Here is a 22,389-nt window from a genome sequence, read left to right as displayed (position 1 = left end):
CCGCATCCTTGCTAAGGAATCCCTGCGCAATATTCACAGTAAATCGATTTGGATAGAAGCATCTGCTAAAGGTTTTAATAGCCCTAAAACATGTGATTTAGATTTGTGTACACGTATTGTAGCTGTATAAATCGAATACATGGTTTGGATTGGTCTCAAAATTGATGTTTCAAGTTACTGTTTTACAAACCTTTTTCAACGAAATATGTGTAATTATTAATTCAATTCAATTAAATTGTATTTGTATAGCCCTTAATCACCATTACAGTCTCAAAGGGCTTAACAGGACAAATATTTGTGACACCCCCCTTTACCCATGCCCCTACACGGGCAAGAAAAAACTCCCTTGAATCAGCAAGGAAGAAATCTTGAGAAGAAACGCAGCGTAGGGGATCTCTTCTTCCAGGGATGGTCAGGAGTGCAATGGGTGCCACAATTGACATACAGGTAAATACATGCACATCATATTAAAATGGTGATGGGGTTCTGGCCGGTTATCCATGAGGAGAGTCCAGGCATCCAGTCCAGTACCCGCAACACGCTAGAACAGACAGAATAAAGAATTAAGAAAATTTATAATTAGAGATACAAATATTTTATGCATGTATGTATATATATATATATATATATATATATATATATATATATATATATATATATATGAATGTAAGACCTACTAGTAGGCTACATGTTAATATATGATCATGTAACATGATGCTCATGCGCCCTCTAACGGAGAAACTGACGATCATGCTCAACGCGCAAACACGCACGCACGCACGCACGCGCGCACACACACACACACACACACACACACACACACACACACACACACACACACACACACACACACACACACACACACACACACACACTGAGGCGACGACGCTCCCAACGTTTTTTGATGTAGTTCTTCCTTTATTTATTTCTAGAAGTAATTATATTAATATTTGACATATAAGCACCATATCCGATGTTTAGTGAGTTGTATGTTTGTATTCGATGAACTTCCTATGTTTTAAACGTGTGCGCGCAGTGAGCGCGTCTGGCACCAGTCTGAAGCACCTCCTCCATCTCTCCAATGGACGGTGGGACAGCGGTAGCGATACTTACAGTCAGGATTTGTGAGTAAATCAACTCCTTTCAAGGTATGTATTGTTTTTTTCTTGGAATCCAGATTGCGTTAAGAGTTGTTATCGTGTTATGGAGCTGAATGAGCGTCTACTGATGCTTTGTTTTTCGCTTTAGTTTGAGGGAAACCAGCGTTTTCCTGATTTCTCTGCAGCAAGTCACGAACACAACAATCAGGACTATTTAAGAAAAAGTCGAATCCTGTCCGGTTAGACATATGGTTTGTAGGTGTATTGGGATTTACAGTGAGTAACAGCTGCAATAGGCGATGTTATCCGGGCGAACCTGACCAGAAGCCGAATGAAAGGCTGAAATAATAAACAACTAAGTTAGTTGACTATAGTTAAAGTGAATCCATTCGACTGCATGCACTTTTCAACACGGATTTTCTGGCGTTCAAATGTGTCCTTCCGAACAGCCTACCGAAAGGGAACTCTGCCTTAATCCATAGTATTACTTATACCGCATATAAGTATACCGCAATACAGTCGATCTAGTGCTATCGTATTAAACCATGGTGCTGGCTCACAGACACTTTGCATTAAAAACCTCAAGGAAATTATGTAGGCCTACGCCAGAATGAACGGTCCATGGGTTGAGAGATAGACAGCGAGAGAGAGAGAGACAGAGACCGAGAAGACAGAGAGAGAGAGAGAGAGAGAGAGAGAGAGAGAGAGAGAGAGAGAGAGAGAGAGAGAGAGAGAGAGAGAGAGAGAGAGAGAGAGAGAGAGAGAGAGAGAGAGAGAGAGAGAGAGAGAGAGAGAGAGAGAGAGAGAGAGAGAGAGAGAGAGAGAGAGAGAGAGAGAGAGAGAGAGAGAGAGAGAGAGAGAGAGAGAGAGAGAGAGAGAGAGAACAAATCAGCCCATTCAATAGACGCTCTATGAAAACTACGTGACGTGATGGACTCGGAGCGCAGAGCCCCTACGTGCCTCCTGTCCCGCGTTTCCAACCTGCTGCCAAATCTCCATTCAGCACACACACGCACGTTGGTGCGCGCACCCCATTCTCATAATCCGCAGGTTCAATATTTATGTGTTCAGAGAATATCTGTTGATACCTATTGTATTTCTAGCGGATTACATTTTTCTAACTTTAAAAATATATATTTTAAAGGTAATCCAGTGCAATTCCACTTCCATCAGGACCATGGCGTCAATAGACCGACAGTACATCATTGTGAGTACATTTCCATAACAGAAACGTGGCTCGTCATATTAAATACATTTTCCTTTTCCTGTTACCTTGATCGGTCCATAATAGGCGCACATATCATTTAGAATATATGAATAGGCCAATGTTTATATGTCCTTTGTCAAAACATCACTTTTAAGGATCTAAACAAAGAAGTAATATAATTATTGTATTATAGTGTTATTGTATTATTATTATCACTTCTACATGTTGATAACCCACATTGAATTCTGCCTCGGAACATTTTTATGAATGGATGAATGGTCTCAGTGGGGATGGCAGACCCCGTCCGCTACAACGAGGATGGTTTAAAGATGGAGTGGTGTGAATGTGTCCAGTTAGTTCTAGTGATGGTGCTGGTCAGTGTGCTGACGCTTCCACGCTCTCTGCAGGTGGAGCAGCAGTTCTCTCACAAGCTGAAGGTCACCGTCCTGCGGGCGGAGAAGGTCACCAAGGGGGCCCTCGGGGATCTGTGTGAGTCTTGGGGACCCCCCCCACACACACACACATACACACGCACACACATAGACACACGCACACACACACACACACACACACACACACACACAGACACACGCACACACATACACACACACACACACACATACACACACACGCACGCACACACACACACAAACACACACACACACACACACACACACACACACACAAACAGACACACGCACGCACACACACACACACACACACACACACACACACACACACACACACACACACACAGAGAGACACACGCGGTGAAAAAGAGCTTTCTTCACGCACATTGTTGTTGTTAAAAAGCATCTCTTTACTTAAAACACAGCAACTGTCACTTGCACAACTCCAGCCCCCCCAGTCTAAAACTCTGGCCCTCTTAAAGAGCACCAGAATGGTGTGGCTCAATCAGCCCATGAGCCACAGCTGCGGACTATCACGGCTAACCAGCCAGACAGGAGCACGTGAATCTCTTAAAACATGTTTAAAAACAGTGAAGATGCCATTCACATCTTCACACATGCGCACACATAGACACACGCACACACATGCACACACATAGACACACGCACACACATACACACGCACACACATAGACACACACACAGATACACAAACACATGGACACATGCACACACATACACACGCACGCACATAGACACACACACACACACACACACACACATACACATAGACACACGCACACACATACACACGCACACACACACACACACACACACGCACACACACACACACACACACACACACACACACACACACACACACACATGGACAGACACATAAATAAATGTGCACACACACACACACACACACACACACACACACACACACACACACACACACACACACACACACACACACACACACACACACATTAGCACACATTAGCACACACACACACCACATATATAAAGACAATGACTATTTATGAATATATATACAATAGCAGGAATAGTGGAAACTTTGACCCCTGGTCTGAGATTTTCCCTCATTATTTATGGCGTCACATTAGTGCCATAATTCACTAATGTGATAAAAGATGCATTCGGGCGTATTACATTATTCCACACGCGTAGATATTAACTGCGAGCGCGCAAATGATCTCTGCGCGCGCAAAACAGCCTCTCGCGCGCGCAAATTACCTCAGCGCGCGCAAAACAGCCTCTCTCGCGCGCAAATTACCTCAGCACGCGCAAAACCTCTCGCGAAAGATGTTTTTACGCTCTCGCTCGAATTTAATTTTGGCACTATGGGGGAGGGAACCAAGGCAGGGCGATACGTGAAACGGCCAAACGTGATTGGCCGTTTCTGAAGCGCGATATTTGATTGACAGCCCTCCTCACATTCAATTCTGAATTGTACAGTAAATGGCTGAACGTATTGTAACTCCAGATTCTATGAGTATAGGCGCAGCCTTTGAAGTGTCGGCCTCATTGTCCTTTAAATAGCTGAAGAAAAGTTGTTTATTGGGAGCAGAACGTCCGCCGGCGCCCGGCTATATCTGCGAAATGCGGACGTCGTTGAGGCACGCCGCACGCGGACGTTATTGAGGCCCACTGGTGTTGGTGGTCGGGGATTACAAATTTTCAGTGCTACGGCTCACGCCGAGGGATAACCCAATATCGATAGCCTTAAAAGGCTGCCCCTATACTCATAGAGTCTAGAGTTACAATAAGTAACTATCGTTTCAGCCATTAACTGTACAATTCAGAATTGAATGAGAGGAGAGCTGAGGAGGGCTGTCAATCAAATATCGCGCTTCAGAAACAGCCAATCATAGAAAAGCCCGCCCTGCCTTGGTTCCCTCCCCCATAGTGTCAAAATTAAATTCGAGCGAGAGCGTAAAAACATCTTTCGCGAGAGGTTTTGCGCGCGCTGAGGTAATTTGCGCGCGCGAGAGGCTGTTTTGCGCGCGCTGAGGTAATTTGCGCGCGCGAGAGGCTGTTTTGCGCGCGCAGAGATCATTTGCGCGCTCGCAGTTAATATCTACGCGTGTGGAATAATGTAATACGCCCGAATGCATCTTTTATCACATTAGTGAATTATGGCACTAATGTGACGCCATAATTATTCTTTGTTTTTGTGTGTGTGTGTGTGTGTGTGTGTGTGTGTGTGTGTGTGTGTGTGTGTGTGTGTGTGTGTGTGTGTGTGTGTGTGTGTGTGTGTGTGTGTGTGTGTGTGTGTGTGTGCGTGGGCATATGCAAAGTGGACACTCCGGATCCTTACGTTGAGCTGTACATTCCGACGGCCCCCGAGAGCAGGAGGAGAACCCGCCACATCGACAACGACATCAACCCCCAGTGGGACGAGACCTTCCACTTCATCCTGGACCCAAACCAGCAGAACACACTCAAGGTGGGAGCCCCTTTCCAGGGTTAGGGTTAGCTAACGCCAGCAGCCCCCTGTAGCAGCTGGCGGGGGATCCAGACGCATGCTGCTCTGTGGACCAGCACCCTGTTGTCCTTCATGTTCAGTATTTCAGCCCTTGTCTCCCCTTGCTTCCTGCTTCCTGTTGTGCGCTGGGCTGCGGACTCCCCAGTTGACCCTGATGGATGCCAACTATGTAATGGACGAAACTCTGGGCACCGCTTCATTCGATATCTCCGCCATCCAAGTCGGACAGACGGAAACCCAACACTTCCTCATAGGCAAAGTAGGTCATCATTCAGTGATAATCTGGTTTTATCTTGCTTCTCTTTCTCTTTTTTATCACTTGTTCTCTTTGTTGGAACCTAATTTATTGTAAAACTCTTCTTGAGAGCCAAGTATTTGGTGTAATACGTTAAGCCATCTTCAATGGCCGACAACAGTACACGACTTTTATAGACATTTTACCGGAAAATCTAGACACAAAGAAACTGAAGGTGAACCCACAATGGAGGAACCCACCATGACTATCTTGTTATTACAGGCTGACCTCTGGTTACAGTAGGATGGGGACAGAGGAGGGCGGAGTAAAGCCTGAATCAGACTGTAGTCTACTAGGGGGTTTAACCAGTCGAGGACAGAGTAAAGCCTGAATCAGACTGTAGTCTACTAGGGGGTTTAACCAGTCGAGCACAGAGTAAAGCCTGAATCAGACTGTAGTCTACTAGGGGGTTTAACCAGTCGAGCACAGAGTAAAGCCTGAATCAGACTGTAGTCTACTAGGGGGTTTAACCAGTCGAGCACAGAGTAAAGCCTGAATCAGACTGTAGTCTACTAGGGGGTTTAACCAGTCGAGCACAGAGTAAAGCCTGAATCAGACTGTAGTCTACTAGGGGGTTTAACCAGTCGAGCACAGAGTAAAGCCTGAATCAGACTGTAGTCTACTAGGGGGTTTAACCAGTCGAGCACAGTGTAAAGCCTGAATCAGACTGTAGTCTACTAGGGGGTTTAACCAGTCGAGGACAGAGTAAAGCCTGAATCAGACTGTAGTCTACTAGGGGGTTTAACCAGTCGAGCACAGAGTAAAGCCTGAATCAGACTGTAGTCTACTAGGGGGTTTAACCAGTCGAGGACAGAGTAAAGCCTGAATCAGACTGTAGTCTACTAGAGGGTTTAACCAGTCGAGCACAGAGTAAAGCCTGAATCAGACTGTAGTCTACTAGAGGGTTTAACCAGTCGAGCACAGAGTAAAGCCTGAATCAGACTGTAGTCTACTAGGGGGTTTAACCAGTCGAGCACAGAGTAAAGCCTGAATCAGACTGTAGTCTACTAGAGGGTTTAACCAGTCGAGGACAGAGTAAAGCCTGAATCAGACTGTAGTCTACTAGGGGGTTTAACCAGTCGAGGACAGAGTAAAGCCTGAATCAGACTGTAGTCTACTAGAGGGTTTAACCAGTCGAGGACAGAGTAAAGCCTGAATCAGACTGTAGTCTACTAGAGGGTTTTATCAACGGAATGTGGAAAATATGAACGAGCCTGAAGCACCTCTAGATTCAAATCAAATATTGGGGAAGGGATGTGAAGACCCAGGGGGACCTTCTACCACGGCCGACTCAACCCATCTCCCTCATCTGGACGCTGTATTGTGCTTGGATTAAATGCTTTTTCCTGCTTGTTATCCAAACCCTCCACTCGTTCCTCTGTTTTCACAGGAGACCAAAGTGTTCCTGGAGATGTCTCTGGAGGTGTGGTACGTACTCATCTCCTCCATCCTCTTGTCCATCCTGAAGTCTCTTTGTGGATGAAACAAGAACGAGCAGCAAGCTAAGAAAAGCTAACCAGGAGACATCTAGTTAGGGTTCAACAATTCACAGGAATGGCTCGGAAAGAATAAAGAAATAGAAATACCAAGCAACTGCAACTACTAATGTAGGTGGCGCTTATCTTGCATATGTCATAAACATACGGCCTGTTAAGCCCTTCGAGACTCTCCTTGTGATTAACGGCTATACAAATAAAATAAAATTGAATTGAATTTTGTTTAATTTAATTTAATTTAGTCTTGTGCACCATTGCATCAGGGGTTAATATGAGGAAATTCTTTAAATATTTAAGTTAGCTCAGAATGTCCTTCACTAAAATATTCTAATTCAAATTCACAAAAAAAAAAAAAAGGGGGTTGCCATAGTTAGCTTACTTTACACAAAACACCCCCTTTTTGTTGCTTTATTGCTTTTTTTTTAGAAACACATTTCTAAAGCATTTAGCCGAAGCTGAAGCTCCCCCTCTCCCCCCCTCCTCTCTCCCCCCTCCCCTCTCCCCCTCTTCCCCTCTTCCGCTCCCCTCTCCCCCTCTCCCCCCTCCCCTCCCCCCCTCTCCCCCTCTTCCGTCTCCCCTCTCCCCCTCTCCCCCTCTCCCTCTCTCCCCCTCTCTGCCTCTCCCCCTCTCCCCCTCTCCTCTCTCCTCTCCTCCTCTCCTCTCTCCCCTCTCCTCTCTCCCCTCTCCCTCTCTCCCCTCTCCCCTCCCCTCTCCCCCTCTTCCGTCTCCCCTCTCCCCCTCTCCCCCTCTCCCTCTCTCCCCCTCTCTGCCTCTCCCCCTCTCCCTCTCTCCCCCTCTCTGCCTCTCCCCCTCTCCCCCTCTCCTCTCTCCTCTCCTCCTCTCCTCTCTCCCCTCTCCTCTCTCCCCTCTCCCTCTCTCCCCTCTCCCCTCCCCTGCTCTCCCTCCCCCCCCTCTCCCCTCCCCCTCTCCCCCTCTTCCCCTCTCCCCCTCTCCCCTCTCCTCTCCCCCTCTCCACTCTCCCCTCTCCTCTCTCCCCTCTCCCCCTCTCCCCCTCTCCACTCTCCCCTCTCCTCTCTCCCCTCTCCCCCTCTCCCCTCTCCCCTCCCCTCCTCTCCCTCCTCTCCCTCCCCCTCTCCTCTCTCCCCTCTCCCCTCCCCTCCTCTCCCTCCTCTCCCTCCCCCTCTCCCCCAGCACCAACATGGACCTGCGCTTCAGCCTCGCGCTGTGTGACCAGGAGAAGCTGTACCGGCAGGCCCGGCGCCAGCGGGTGATGCTGGGCATCAAGAAGCTGCTGGACATGGAGAAGCCCCGGTTCCTCCCCAGCTCCCCTCAGGAGGTCAGAGCCCAGCAGGGCCTCCAGAGAACACAACACAACGTCTACACATTCACATTCAATTTCATTACTATATTACCAACAAGCATAGAGGGAAATTGTATTATATTCCAAAGATCAATCCATTTCAATAAGGGTTCCCACCTTGTTGTCTTGGTGGCATTGTGGCCCGTCTCCAACGGTCCTGTTTGTTGTGATTTGGACGGCTCCCACACAGACATGCAGGCAGTAATCTGATGAACATGTTTGAACTCACACTGACTTTAACAACCTCTCGCTATGTGGCCCTTGCTTGTGGTGCTTCCGGTTATATTTTAACCTTATTCCGACTTGAATGCGGACTGGAAGTAGGGAGTGCCTATAACTACCGGCTTCCTTTAATTGGGAGGGTGAGGTGAACCAGACAGCCTGGCGGCCATGTTTTCTCCTCGTTGCATCCAGGAGACCCAACCTAAACAAAGCAAGATTAGCACTCTGCTCAAAGGCTGAGCCAAACAAAGGTTTGTTGTCCCTTGAGCCTAAAGCGGGCAAAGGCAGATTTAGTGTAAAGTTCGTTGCGCAACCCAAGTAAGAAATTGAATAATGGAGTAAAGCTGAGCTTGAATGATCTTTCATCATCAAATTCATCGATAACACCATATTTTAGAAGCAGACACTGTCCACATCAGGCCATAAGTAGAGCATTAGTTCATCTGAACGTAGAACAGCGGTATCTTCTATTGGACATACTCACTTCCTGATTTACTGTCACTTCATTTCCTATGTGCCCATGTCCTATTTCCGACCACTGGGCTGTCCTGTCTGTTTACGTAAGGCCTATAGTTAGAACAGTACGATTAGAAAGTGTACATACATATGAATACATGTATATATATATGTCTGTATATATATGACCATGAGCCACTTTGGCCAGTTGTGCAGCATTTTTAACTCCCCTTTTCTTGGTTTAGTTAAACCAAAGCTTCCCAGAGGCAGAGAGCAGAACATGACTCAGAACGTGACTCGGGGAAGGTTGGCTGTATTTTGGCTCCATTCCTGAACATAAACATTGAACGCTCCTATGGCGAGCGCTCAAAAACAACTTAGAATGCACGAGTCAAAGGGAACCTGCTACTGCATATGACGCAAGACGGCCCTCTGTTCTCTCAGGAGGAAGTGGTCCGGGCTGGAGGAATGGTAGTGGATAGAACAGCAGTATTACAAAATAGTTTACCCTACTGCCATACTGTTCCCCTCAACTGCTGTCGTTCTAACTGTGTGTGTGTTTGTGTGTGTGTGTGTGTGTGTGTGAGAGTGTGTGTGTGTGTGTGTGTGTGAGTGTGTGTGTGTGTGTGTGTGTGTGTGTGTGTGTGTGTGTGTGTGTGTGTGTGTGTGTGTGTGTGAGAGTGTGTGTGTGTGTGTGTGTGTGTGTGTGTGTGTGTGTGTGCGCGTGTGTGTGTGTGTGTGTGTGTGTGTGTGTGTGTGTGTGTGTGTGCGTGCCAGGTGCCTGTGATCGCCATCGTGGGCTCTGGGGGGGGCTTTCGGGCCATGGTGGGCTTCTCTGGCGTGATGAAGGCGCTGTACGAGTCGGGGGTCCTGGACTGTGCCACTTACGTAGCTGGGCTCTCTGGGTCCACATGGTAACACGCACACACACACGCACGCATGCACGCGCGCAAGCACGCACGCACGCACGCACGCACACACACACACACACACACACACACACACACACACACACACACACACACTGGAGGCCCTGCTGGGCACATGCACACGCACACACACACACACACACACACGCACGCACGCACACACACACACACTAGCTCTCCTTCCTGTATTCAAGGAATGCATCAGCCCATGTATGACTGCTTTAACTTAAATGCTGTGACAGAATCACTTGGCTCTGAATGAATGTGTTGCTACAGGTAGATCAATTCAACCACTGAGTGAGTAAGAAAGAGGGCATTTCTTTGCTCTCTCGCATTCTCTCCGTCAATTATCATGCTTCCCTTATTGTTCATCTCATTTTCATATGCTTAATTTATTGTTCTTGGATATAACTATTTTCCACAGTAGACGCACTAGCATTGCTTGTTCAGATCTGATACCTGACGCCACATGGCAACAGTATCTCCAATGATGTCTTGGCTGATTGAGACCTCCTTCGTAGCGTTTGATGCCAGATTACTATCTTCTCTGTGGTTTGTGCCACCAGAGTTCTGTAAGGACGCTCCCTGAAGGCCTGTCTGTTATCACACTGTGGCTTGTTCTAAACCACAGATTTTATTGTGGGTTCCTAATGTTTACCCCAAAATAACCTATTTATGTTTAGTTCATTATATTAACGGGGAGAAGTCACGCTCAGCCGTTTTCCAAGATAAAGAGAGAGTAGGGTTTAATACAAGCTCATGCAAGGTGTTGCTGCAACATCACAAGATTCCATGAGAATAACCAGGGAATGTCGACCGTTGGTACGGGGTTTGTGTTCTCCATTGGTCTCCAAGGTGCTAGCATAAGGTTCTCTTATACGTGTCTATTCGGACGCTGTTCAGTAGGAGGCACTTTGTCTCCCCCCTGCAGGTACATGTCCATGCTCTACTCCCCCTGACCTCCCCCTTCGTCTCCCCCCTGCAGGTACATGTCCATGCTCTACTCCCACCCAGAGTTCCCGGCCAAGGGGCCGGCGGACATCAACCAGGAGCTGATGCAGAGCGTGAGCAGCAACCCGCTGCGGCTGCTGCTGCCCCAGCACCTCAGCAGCTACGTCCAGGCGCTGTGGACCAAGAAGGCGGCCGGCCAGCCCGTCACCTTCACCGACATCTTCGGCATGCTCATCGGGGAGACGCTGGTCCGCGGGGTGAGCGTTGGTCTCTCCTCCGTTCTCTCTTTCTGACGGCCGTTGGCTTTAGAGCAACCCTTCCCTGCGGACTAGCCTCTAAAATCCTGGTGTTATCTCCTGTTTCCTGTCCGTCTGCACAAGTCTTCATTTCCTCTGGTGCTTGCTGTGGCTGCCCTCGCTCTCTGCCTCGTTCTCTCACTGTTCTCTCTCTGTTCTCTGTTCTCTCTCTGTTCTCTCTCTGTTCTCTCTCTGTTCTCTCACTATTCTCTCTCTGTTCTCTCTCTGTTCTCTCTCTGTTCTCTCTCTGTTCTCTGTTCTCTCTCTGTTCTCTGTTCTCTCTCTGTTCTCTCTCTGTTCTCTCACTGTTCTCTCTCTGTTCTCTCTCTGTTCTCTCTCTGTTCTCTCACTGTTCCCTCTCTGTTCTCTTTCTGTTCTCTGTTCCCTCTCTGTTCTCTCTCTGTTCTCTCTCTGTTCTCTGTTCCCTCTCTGTTCTCTCTCTGTTCTCTCTCTGTTCTCTCTCTGTTCTCTCTCTGTTCTCTGTTCTCTCTCTGTTCTCTGTTCTCTCACTGTTCTCTCACTGTTCTCTCACTGTTCTCTCTCTGTTCCCTCTCTGTTCTCTCACTGTTCCCTCACTGTTCCCTCACTGTTCTCTCACTGTTCTCTCACTGTTCCCTGTTCTCTCTCTGTTCCCTCACCGTCATATTACTACATATTACTATATATTATATGCATGTATATATATAATAATAAACAAATGCTTCAGCAGGAAACTGCCTTGGAGAGACAGTTTATTGTTGACTGAATGTTGTCATGGGCATCAACATCTATTGTATATTATATGCATAACGATAGTTCTGAAAGATGTATCTCTCTTTCCCTCTCTCCCTCTTTCTGTCTCTACTGACACATGCACACGCACACGCACACACACACACACACACACACACACACACACACACACACACACACACACACACACACACACACACACACACACGCCCACACACACACGCCCACATACACACACACACACACACACACACACACACACACACACACACACACACACACACACACACACACAACCACACACACACACACACACACACACACACACACACACACACACACACACACACACACACACACACACACACACACACACACACACACACACACACACACACACACATAATACCGCTGTGCTGTGTTCCAGAGGATGGACTCCACTCTGACAGACATGCAGCAGAAGGTGGGTGAGGCGCAGTGCCCTCTGCCCCTGTTCACCTGCCTCCACGTGAAGCCCGACGTGTCCGAGCTCATGTTTGCAGGCGAGTCGATCGTTAATAATATTATTGTTTTGCAAATGTGATGATTTGGTGCACCGGAGTAAGAACTGCACGATGAATTTAATTAATTTTTATTAATCGAAATTTAGAATTTGGCCTTTGCAATTTTCTAATCGTTAAAAAAAGTTTTTATTAAACATAAATAAATCAGATTTTTTTTATACATATAGTTTATCTATAACGGTGCAGCCCAGCTGCTGTCACCAACCAACGGCCTTCTCCATTCACATGGAGCATGTTCTCTGGAAAGGTCAAGAAAGAAATTTCAGTGGAATGACACCGGGCGTGTTTATAAATACCACAAACATCCTGGAAGGTTCCCTGTGAGCCCTGAACCATGAATGGGGCTCACTCGATGCAGACGTGAGCGAGGGGGGGTCACCACCGGGCCCCCCTGCCTCCACCCTCTCCACTCTCAGAATGGACCTCGCTTTGGGACGAGCAGACAATGATCCGCTCAACATGACACACACTCTGTGTGTGTCATGTTGAGCGGATCATTGGATCAACACACATGATCGACACACACTCTGTGTGTGTGTCGATCATGTGTGTTTGCACACAGAATATAATTATTTCAATGATATGTATTTGAAATATAAAAAAGTGTCCTCAGACAATCTCAGAGTAGAGGAAAATGAGTAATACAAAGTAAGAGAAACAGAAAGAAAGGAAACAAACAATAACTGGAGGAGCTGGCGAGACCTTGAAACGGCCTGCTATTTAAAAGTCGTCATCACCACATTATATGTCAACATTATACATGCAGATGATTATTATGTGAGTTTTGTGGTGTTTTGACTCACCTTGAGGCGTTGCCCACAGACTGGGTGGAGTTCAGCCCCTATGAAATCGGCATGGCGAAGTACGGGACCTTCATGACCCCCGACCTGTTTGGAAGCAAGTTCTTCATGGGGTCGGTGGTGAAGAAGTACAACGAGAACCCTCTGCACTTCCTTATGGGTAAGAAACACACACACACACACACACACACACACACACACACACACACACACACACACACACACACACACACACACACACACACACACACACACACGCACGTAGGGAGTATGGGGGTTGTGGCCTTCCCGGCTTGCCTCTTCCACAGATACATGCACCAATATGACGTGTTGGGTGGATGTCTGGTGTTTGTAGGTGTGTGGGGCAGTGCCTTCTCCATCCTGTTCAACCGCGTGCTGGGGGTGAAGGACACGGCGGGTGGCAGTACCATGGAGGAGGAGCTCGGTACAGTTCCTCATTCCTCACTCTGTGTTCCGGCGCTGAGGTGTCGTCCTCGTAGATAACTGCACTCACTTTGCATTTTTCTTTTGCATGCATGGCGATGAAAAGTCCCCTTAATCATGCATGGATATTCTTTGGAAGAGATATTTGTGTTTGCGACACTCTGGCCGTGACGCATTTTTACCACAGTTTACATTTTCCATGACCCCTTTCGTGGCAACGCCTCACCCCAAAGCCTTTGTTGTCCGGTGACAAATGAGCCAATCAGAGAGGAGATAACAGATATCAGCCTTTCACCTGAGATCGTTTGTAAGGTGTTGGGTGTCAGAAGATGACATTTTGTTGTGATATGTAAACATTCACACTTGCACGGCGCTTCAATGCAACGTCACAAAATACTAAATGCAATACATTCATTAATGATTAATAGGTTTGAGGGTCTGGCTCTCATGTGTGTGAGTCTCTTCCATTAAGAGAATGATGTTATTTTAATATAATGGACAAGCAAAGCCTTAATCTCCAATAATGTGTATGTAGTCATGCATGATGAAACAGATGTTGTCCCCTGAAGAGTGAATACTGAACGCTTGTTCTCACAGAACAGATAAGGCCACGGCACATCGTGGGAGAGGACAGCATGGACAACGAAGAGGAGACGCATAAAGGTGAGCAAGCAGCACACATCACCCCCAGAGGACCCCCAGAGGACCCCCAGAGGACCCCCAGAGGACACCCCCAGAGACCCCCCAGAGACCCCCCAGAGCACATCCCCGGAGACCCCCCAGAGGACCCCCCAGAGGACACCCCCAGAGACCCCCCTGAGGACCCCCCAGAGGACCCCCCAGAGGACCCCCCAGAGACCCCCCAGAGGACCCCCCAGAGCACACCCCCAGAGACCCCCCAGAGGACCCCCCAGAGCACACCCCCAGAGACCCCCCTGAGGACCCCCCAGAGAACCCCCCAGAGCACACCCCCGGAGACCCCCCAGAGGACCCCCAGAGCACACCCCCAGAGACCCCCCAGAGGACCCCCCAGAGCACACCCCCGGAGACCCCCCAGAGACCCCCCAGAGCACACCCCCGGAGACCCCCCAGAGACCCCCCAGAGCACACCCCCAGAGACCCCCCAGAGGACCCCCCAGAGGACACCCCCAGAGACCCCCCAGAGACCCCCCAGAGGACCCCCCAGAGGACCCCCGAGAGGACCCCCCAGAGACCCCCCAGAGGACCCCCCAGAGCACACCCCCAGAGCACACCCCCAGAGACCCCCCAGAGGACCCCCCAGAGCACACCCCAGCACATATCACCCCCAAAACACCCTGTAGAGTTAAGGGTCCCTTTACTTTAAGTGTCCTCAGTGTAGAGTTAAGGGTCCCTTTACATTAAAGTGTCCTCAGTGTAGAGTTAAGGGTCCCTTTACTTTAAGTGTCCTCAGTGTAGAGTTAAGGGTCCCTTTACATTAAAGTGTCCTCAGTGTAGAGTTAAGGGTCCCTTTACTTTAAGTGTCCTTAGTGTAGAGTTAAGGGTCCCTTTACATTAAAGTGTCCTCAGTGTAGAGTTAAGGGTCCCTTTACTTTAAGTGTCCTCAGTGTAGAGTTAAGGGTCCCTTTACATTAAAGTGTCCTCAGTGTAGAGTTAAGGGTCCCTTTACATTAACGTGTCCTCAGTGTAGAGTTAAGGGTCCCTTTACATTAACGTGTAGATTTGGTTCAAAAGAAAAGGGAAAACGATAAATGTTTATTCAGTCAGTTGATGCAAGTTACAAGCAGATTATCAAGACTTGTTTTACCTGTATTTCCTTTCCACGTTAACATTCTTTGTGTGCTAACAATCAGTAACGAAATCAATTTAGTTTCAGTGTGATGTCAATGGTTATTAAGAGCATACAGGGTATGTATTGAAATAATACAGACGGACAAAGGCAGGGGAAGAGGTAAGGAGCAGAAACAGGGGATGACGGCCAGACCTTTTGTTGTGAAACTAACATCCAGTAGCTCATCGTTCCTTCCATAGTCCACACATGCTTTCAAATGGACTGATTTAGTGTTATGAATAGTTGATTCACTGGTTGACATTATCATCCCTGTCCAAACGTTGTTAAGCTGTAGAGTGTTGTTCCCATAAACATACACACTTTGGGCATTTCCTTTGAATACTGTGAAAAAGGAAAGGTCTAAGGTTTACAGGACAAGTGAAATGATTCCTTTGCTGATATTTCTTACTGCGCACACGGCTTACAATCACGGTTTCACAAACTTCCTCTGATACAGCCTTCAGTCTGACTGCTCGGTAGATCCGGAGAGCAGGAGGGATCTGCTGAACGCTGTGATGAGGGAGGGGGGGTTGTTTGCAACTGAGAAATGTACCCAACATGATACAGGACCATCTTATCAGAGCTTGCGTCCCTTTTTTGGGACGGGGAGTGTTGCAGAACAAACCCCCACCTGCCCCCAGTGATCTGGGGGAACGTAGTGCTCCAGCAAGGTGTCCCAGTATATATTCCCAGTTGTGTGTATCTGCTGTGCAGGGGGCAGTGAGAACCAGCAGGCTGAAGAGGAGTTCCACCGGAACGCTCAGGACAGTTGGGGCAAGCGGATGATCACCTCCCTGTTCAGCGAGTCGGCCATATTCAACACACGAGAGGGCCGAGCTGGGAAGGTGCTCAATCTTACCTCAGACCATCTCATCTCTTATTTTATGAACGTTTTGATTGGCCGTGAATAGTCGGCTCCACCCACCTGAAGGCTCTTCAGGTGTTAAAGGGGAGGAGCCTCCGCTGAGTCTGGTCCAACAGGTGAGGTGGGGTGAGAGTTTATAGACCGTGAGGAACAACACGCGAATGGCACTCGAGCAAAGCTACTATTGGACATTTATTAATAGCCATACACCAGTCCCACTAGGACACTGACTATCCAAATAGTATGAAGGGACGTTCATTCATAAACCCATTAGCTACGGCTTATAAGAAGAAAACCCCACTCATGTAGTTTGATTTGGATTGTCAACATATCTATTTTAATCTTTTCTTAATCCAAACAAAATGTATTTGATCTAGTCTAAACCAAACTCAACTAAACTAGACCAAACTAAACTAAAGTAAAATGATCTCATCTTATCTAACCAAAATTATCGAATATAGTCTACTATTAATTCTCAACCAGTGATTTTCAATCTGTGGTATATAATAATAAATAATATAATAATAATATAATAATTGAAAGTTGAATGTTTTGGAAAACCTTGAAACTAAGTAAACTTAACGTAGTCTATTACATCCCCATTATAACCCCCGTCGATCCAATGTAATACATAACCTGATCTAGTCTAGTCTAACATGTTATCTAAGTACAACACTTAAGTAGTAGGGCCCATTAACCATCTTAAAGGTGACCAATCAGCGTCCTTCCTGTCTGTGTTCCCCGCCCCCCTCAGGTCCATAACTTCATGCTGGGCCTGGCCCTGAACACCAGCATCCCCTACACTCCCTTCAACGAGTTCTTCTGCAACGGCACGGCCCCAGAGGACGAGGTGGACGCCGTCACCGGTGAGCCCCGGTCCACGGAGTCAGCGAGGTCCTCTTCATCAGAGCCCCGTGTTGAGGCCATCTGGGACAGACTAACACATGGGACACTTTGGGGGGTTTACAGGACTAAGTGTTACAGATGATTAACCTGACATGTTCTCCCAGACCCTGATGAGTTTGTGCGCATCTACGAGCCTCTGGATGTGAAGAGCAAAAAGATCCACGTGGTGGACAGCGGCCTGACCTACAACCTCCCCTTCCCCCTCATCCTGCGGCCGCAGCGCGGCGTCGACCTCATCATCTCCTTCGACTTCTCCGCCCGGCCCAGCGACTCCAGTCCGCCCTTCAAGGTGCTTCCTACTGAGGGGATGTTCCGCAGCTCTGACTCAGGCCGCTGGGTAGTGTTGTATGGGTTGGCATTTTCTTTCTTTTCGTTGTCCGGCCCAAAGCACACAGATGTTTCGGGAATGACGCAAAATAATGTTTGAGTCCCATACAAAGCAGGCCAAAGAAAACCCCTGGCTCCATCCAGCCATGAGCTCTGCTCTGTCAACAGTAATATCAGCCTGTCTCTCTTTCGGTTGTGCTACAAATGTGAACTGCAATTCATGCTGTGGGCTTTGGGCTTGAGGGGAGACAATGGTGGTCGTTCTATAAATCAACAGTGGTGTCTTTTCCGTAATGTCTCAGGAGCTCCTATTGGCAGAGAAGTGGGCTCGGATGAACAAGCTGCCTTTCCCCAAGATCGACTCCAAGGTGTTTGACCGGGAGGGTCTGAAGGAATGCTACGTGTTCAAGCCCGGGAAGGGTGAGAGGAACTGCCCCACGATCCTCCACTTCGTCCTGGTCAACATCAACTTCAGAGAATTCAAGGCCCCTGGTAAGTTTCACATAAGCTCTGGAAATGTCGATGTGTGGAGGGAAAATGTTGAAATCTGGGGCAGCGGATATAATTATGGTCTGTCCTGCAGCGCTGAGGGAGCCCTGCTCTACTCTGATTCCGGTATCTCTTTTTATTTGGTCACTGCATTCCTCTTTGGTAGATCACAGAGCTTACATAGGGAAAGTCACGTGTCTGGATGTATATACTAGTATGTGTATACTGGTACATACGTGGGTGTGTGTGTGTTTGTGTTTGTGCATGAGTGCATGTGTGTGTGTGTGTTTGGTGTCAGTGTCTGGCCAGGTGCAGTGCAGAAGGTCTCACTGCACTGTGGATAAACAAACCATAAATCCTGAGCGTTCGCCGTCCGAGTGCCGACGCTCCTCCCTGTGGAGGGAAGGCCAGGAATGTTGCAATGCTTTTTCCTAACACTATATCATCCCTATCCCGATCTCAATGGCTGTTATTTAAATGATAATCCTCTTCAACTGACAAATAATATGTTTTTGTCATATATAATATGTGGTGATGAGGTACAGATGTGAAAATTGAAGCTGGCGTAAGTTATTTTTTCATTAAATAAGGAAGACATACGACCAGACATGACACGCTGCTCATTTTAACATCCAGGCATTTATGATTATGTTTTACGGGAAGGCAGCTAAAGGAAAAATAGTGTTCAGCTTCCACGCAGGATTCCCTTTCAGGATAAATATGCCAGTCCATATTTGGTCACAGGTCCACACTCCCTCCCTCCCTCCCTCCTTCCCTCACGTTTGAATCCTTATCGTAGCCCCGGGTAAAGGCTGTGTCACCAATGCCATTTGATTAATTTCACTGTAGCGCTGCATGGCTACATTTCATTTATACTCCGTGGCCAAGGTAGGCCTGTCTGTGCACTGCCGGTTGGGTGGAGGTGGTTTCTTGAGGAACACTGTGTTCTGCTCTGTCCTTTCTAAAGGAGTTCCCAGAGAGACGGAAAAGGAGAAGGAATATTCAGACTTTGACATCTTCGACGACCCGGAGACGCCGTACTCCACGTTCAACTTCCAGTACTCGAACCAGGCCTTCTCCCAGCTGCACGACCTCATGGAGTTCAACACGCTCAACAACCTGGAAGTGAGCGGCTGGTCCTCGTCTGGGTGGGGGGGGCAGACCTCTCCGTCTGGGTAGAGGGGGGGGGTGCAGACCTCTCCGTCTGGGTGGGGGGGGGGGGGGGGGGGGGGGGGGGGCTGTAGACCTCTCCGTCTGGGTAGAGGGGGGGGTGCAGACCTCTCCGTCTGGGTAGAGGGGGGGGTGCAGACCTCTCCGTCTGGGTAGAGGGGGGGGGGCAGACCTCTCCGTCTGGGTTGAGGGGGGGGTGCAGACCTCTCCGTCTGGGTAGAGGGGGGGGGCAGTCCTCTCCGTCTGGGTAGAGGGGGGGGGGCAGACCTCTCCGTCTGGGTAGAGGGGGGGGGGCAGTCCTCTCCGTCTGGGTAGAGGGGGGGGGGCAGACCTCTCCGTCTGGGTAGAGGGGGGGGGTGCAGACCTCTCCGTCTGGGTAGAGGGGGGGGGGGCAGACCTCTCCGTCTGGTTAGAGGGGGGGGGTGCAGACCTCTCCGTCTGGGTAGAGGGGGGGGGGCAGACCTCACCGTCTGGGTAGAGGGGGGGGGTGCAGACCTCTCCGTCTGGGTAGAGGGGGGGGTGCAGACCTCACCGTCTGGTGGGGGGGGGGCGAGGCAGACGCTGCAGAAGGCACAGGGCCCATCAGAGGCCCTCATTGTTTCATGATAATACAGAGAACGGCAGGAAGATGTGTGTGATAATGATGATGATGAGGAGTACGATGAGGATGATGAGGAAGAGGAGGTGACGGACCAGAAGGATGATCAGGGAAAAGTTGGACCTTCCGTGGGATTCTATTATTCAATCTTTATGTAAGGGCGACGGGTGTTACGTGGACCTGTGTCTGCAATAAAGCCATAAATATATTTAACAGCGAAACAAAGTTAAAGGGTCACGTGTACTTAACACACACACACACACACACACACACACACACACACACACATGAACCCAACCACACAAAAACACACACACATCACCCGCCCACACACACACACACACACCCACACATACACACGCACGCAACCGCCCACACACACGCACGCACGCACGCACGCACGCACGCACGCACATACACACACACACACACACACACACACACACACACACACACACACACACACACACACACACGCACCCGCCCACACACACACACACACACACACACACACACACACACATACAGGTTCTCCGGTACTTAGTTGTCATTTGACATGCTGTCACCGTGACCTTCATGTGCTGTAGACCTCTGTCATGACAGCGTGTTGCCAGGTAACCCGAGTGGGGCGTGGCATGTCACCGGAGCGTGTGAAAGGGTTTTTACGTTACTCAAGGAGCTCTGAGTGTCAGCTCGGTATCCCCTACGGAACGTGCTAAGTGTTTGTACAGTTCGTCCTTTCGTGCGGGCAACAAATATAACCTTTACACAGGAAGCAACACAAAGGCTGGGTGTTTGGGGAGATTACCGTAGAACAAGGCATCGGCTGAACAGCGACACATCGAAAATATGTCCCATTTGGACACGTCAATCCGCGGAATAAATAGAAGGACTCTCATAAGATACACCGTCACTTACGGGAGGGAGGACCAGCACATGGCCAAGACACACACAAACACACACGCACACACACACAAACACGCATGCAGTGTATTCCGTACCTCTGTGTGTGTGTGCGTAGAGTTCTTTATGGAGACCCTGCTGTGCTTTCCAGGTGATAAAGGACGCCATAAAGGACCGCATCGTGCACCGGAAGGAGAGCCCAGCGAGCTGTGCCGTCTCCCTGTCCCTCGACGAGGTCCACAACAAGAAGTTCCTGAAGCGAGCTGCGCCCAAAGCCCTCTAGAGCCCCGAGGGGGGGCCTGTCGTAGGGCTGCACTTCACCAATGCTTCTTAGAGTGTCCTGTGTTTAGTATTTTCGTTTTGGAAAATGTGATCACTTTGTAAACCTTTTTTTGTGTGTAAAATGTGAATGGTCAGGAGCCTGAGGTCTGTCAGTCTGCCTCCTCTTCAGGATGACGTTCAGGGCCTTCACTCAATAACATGCTGGGTGAGTCATCCAAACAGGCAGAGCAGTTTAAACATGCACCGGAGTCCCTCTCACCCGGGGGTTTGTTTGATGGCAACCCCTAAACACACCAAGAGCAACTTAGAGAATACCTCAAACATCTCCACCATGTTTACTCACCTAAAGCAAAGGAGTGCCCCGCCACCGCCCCCGCCTTTATCTGCTGGGTGTGTCTGTCATTAGGAAGCCAATGTTTTATGAAGCACAACCCGACTGGAAGGCATAGCAACGGTCCCCTCTCCCTGCTGCTGCTGCTCTAGCTCCTCCCCCACGGGGCAGTCTCTCTCTGACCCCCTCCACCACGGGGCGGTCTCTCTCTGACCCCCTCCCCCACGGGGCGGTCTCTCTCTGACCCCCTCCCCCACGGGGCAGTCTCTCTCTGACCCCCTCCACCACGGGGCGGTCTCTCTCTGACCCCCTCCACCACGGGGCGGTCTCTCTCTGACCCTCTCCCCCACGGGGCAGTCTCTCTCTCTCTGACCCTCTCCCCCACGGGGCAGTCTCTCTCTGACCCCCTCCACCACGGGGCGGTCTCTCTCTGACCCCCTCCACCGCGGGGCAGTCTCTCTCTGACCCTCTCCCCCACGGGGCGGTCTCTCTCTGACCCCCTCCACCACGGGGCGGTCTCTCTCTGACCCTCTCCCCCACGGGGCGGTCTCTCTCTGACCCCCTCCACCACGGGGCGGTCTCTCTCTGACCCCCTCCACCACGGGGCGGTCTCTCTCTGACCCCCTCCACCGCGGGGCAGTCTCTCTCTGACCCCCTCCACCACGGGGCGGTCTCTCTCTGACCCTCTCCCCCACGGGGCGGTCTCTCTCTGACCCCCTCCACCACGGGGCGGTCTCTCTCTGACCCCCTCCACCACGGGGCGGTCTCTCTCTGACCCCCTCCACCGCGGGGCAGTCTCTCTCTGACCCCCTCCACCACGGGGCGGTCTCTCTCTGACCCCCTCCACCACGGGGCGGTCTCTCTCTCTTGGTCGGAGTGTCCGTGGGTCTGTTAATAGTGTAGGGTGACGGGGGGGCGGGGGGGATGGGGGGTGATAGTGTAGGGGGTGGGGGTGATAGTGTAGGGGGTGGGGG

The 22,389-nt window shown here is 49.5% G+C and overlaps 1 protein-coding gene across 1 annotated transcript; it reads left to right on the top strand.

Annotated features, from left to right (window-relative positions):
- The first annotated feature begins 1,023 nt into the window (after positions 1-1,023).
- On the top strand, positions 1,024-21,159 carry pla2g4ab (phospholipase A2, group IVAb (cytosolic, calcium-dependent)). Its single transcript, XM_030372674.1, has 19 exons — positions 1,024-1,148; positions 2,245-2,307; positions 2,715-2,796; positions 5,042-5,190; positions 5,375-5,488; positions 6,915-6,952; positions 8,173-8,317; positions 9,797-9,933; positions 10,934-11,156; positions 12,355-12,469; positions 13,313-13,450; positions 13,646-13,735; positions 14,332-14,397; positions 16,259-16,389; positions 17,164-17,275; positions 17,420-17,604; positions 17,945-18,134; positions 19,099-19,256; positions 20,954-21,159. The coding sequence occupies exons 2-19, from the start codon at positions 2,278-2,280 to the stop codon at positions 21,083-21,085; spliced, it is 2,235 nt and encodes a 744-aa protein (XP_030228534.1). The 5' UTR covers positions 1,024-1,148; positions 2,245-2,277; the 3' UTR covers positions 21,086-21,159.
- Positions 21,160-22,389: the final 1,230 nt, after the last annotated feature.

The sequence above is a fragment of the Gadus morhua genome, chromosome 12 (genome assembly GCF_902167405.1).
Source record: "Gadus morhua chromosome 12, gadMor3.0, whole genome shotgun sequence".
NCBI classification, from domain to species: Eukaryota; Metazoa; Chordata; class Actinopteri; order Gadiformes; family Gadidae; genus Gadus; species Gadus morhua.
The sequence above is the reverse complement of the archived record's forward strand: the minus strand, read 5'-3'. Positions and strand labels throughout refer to the sequence as shown.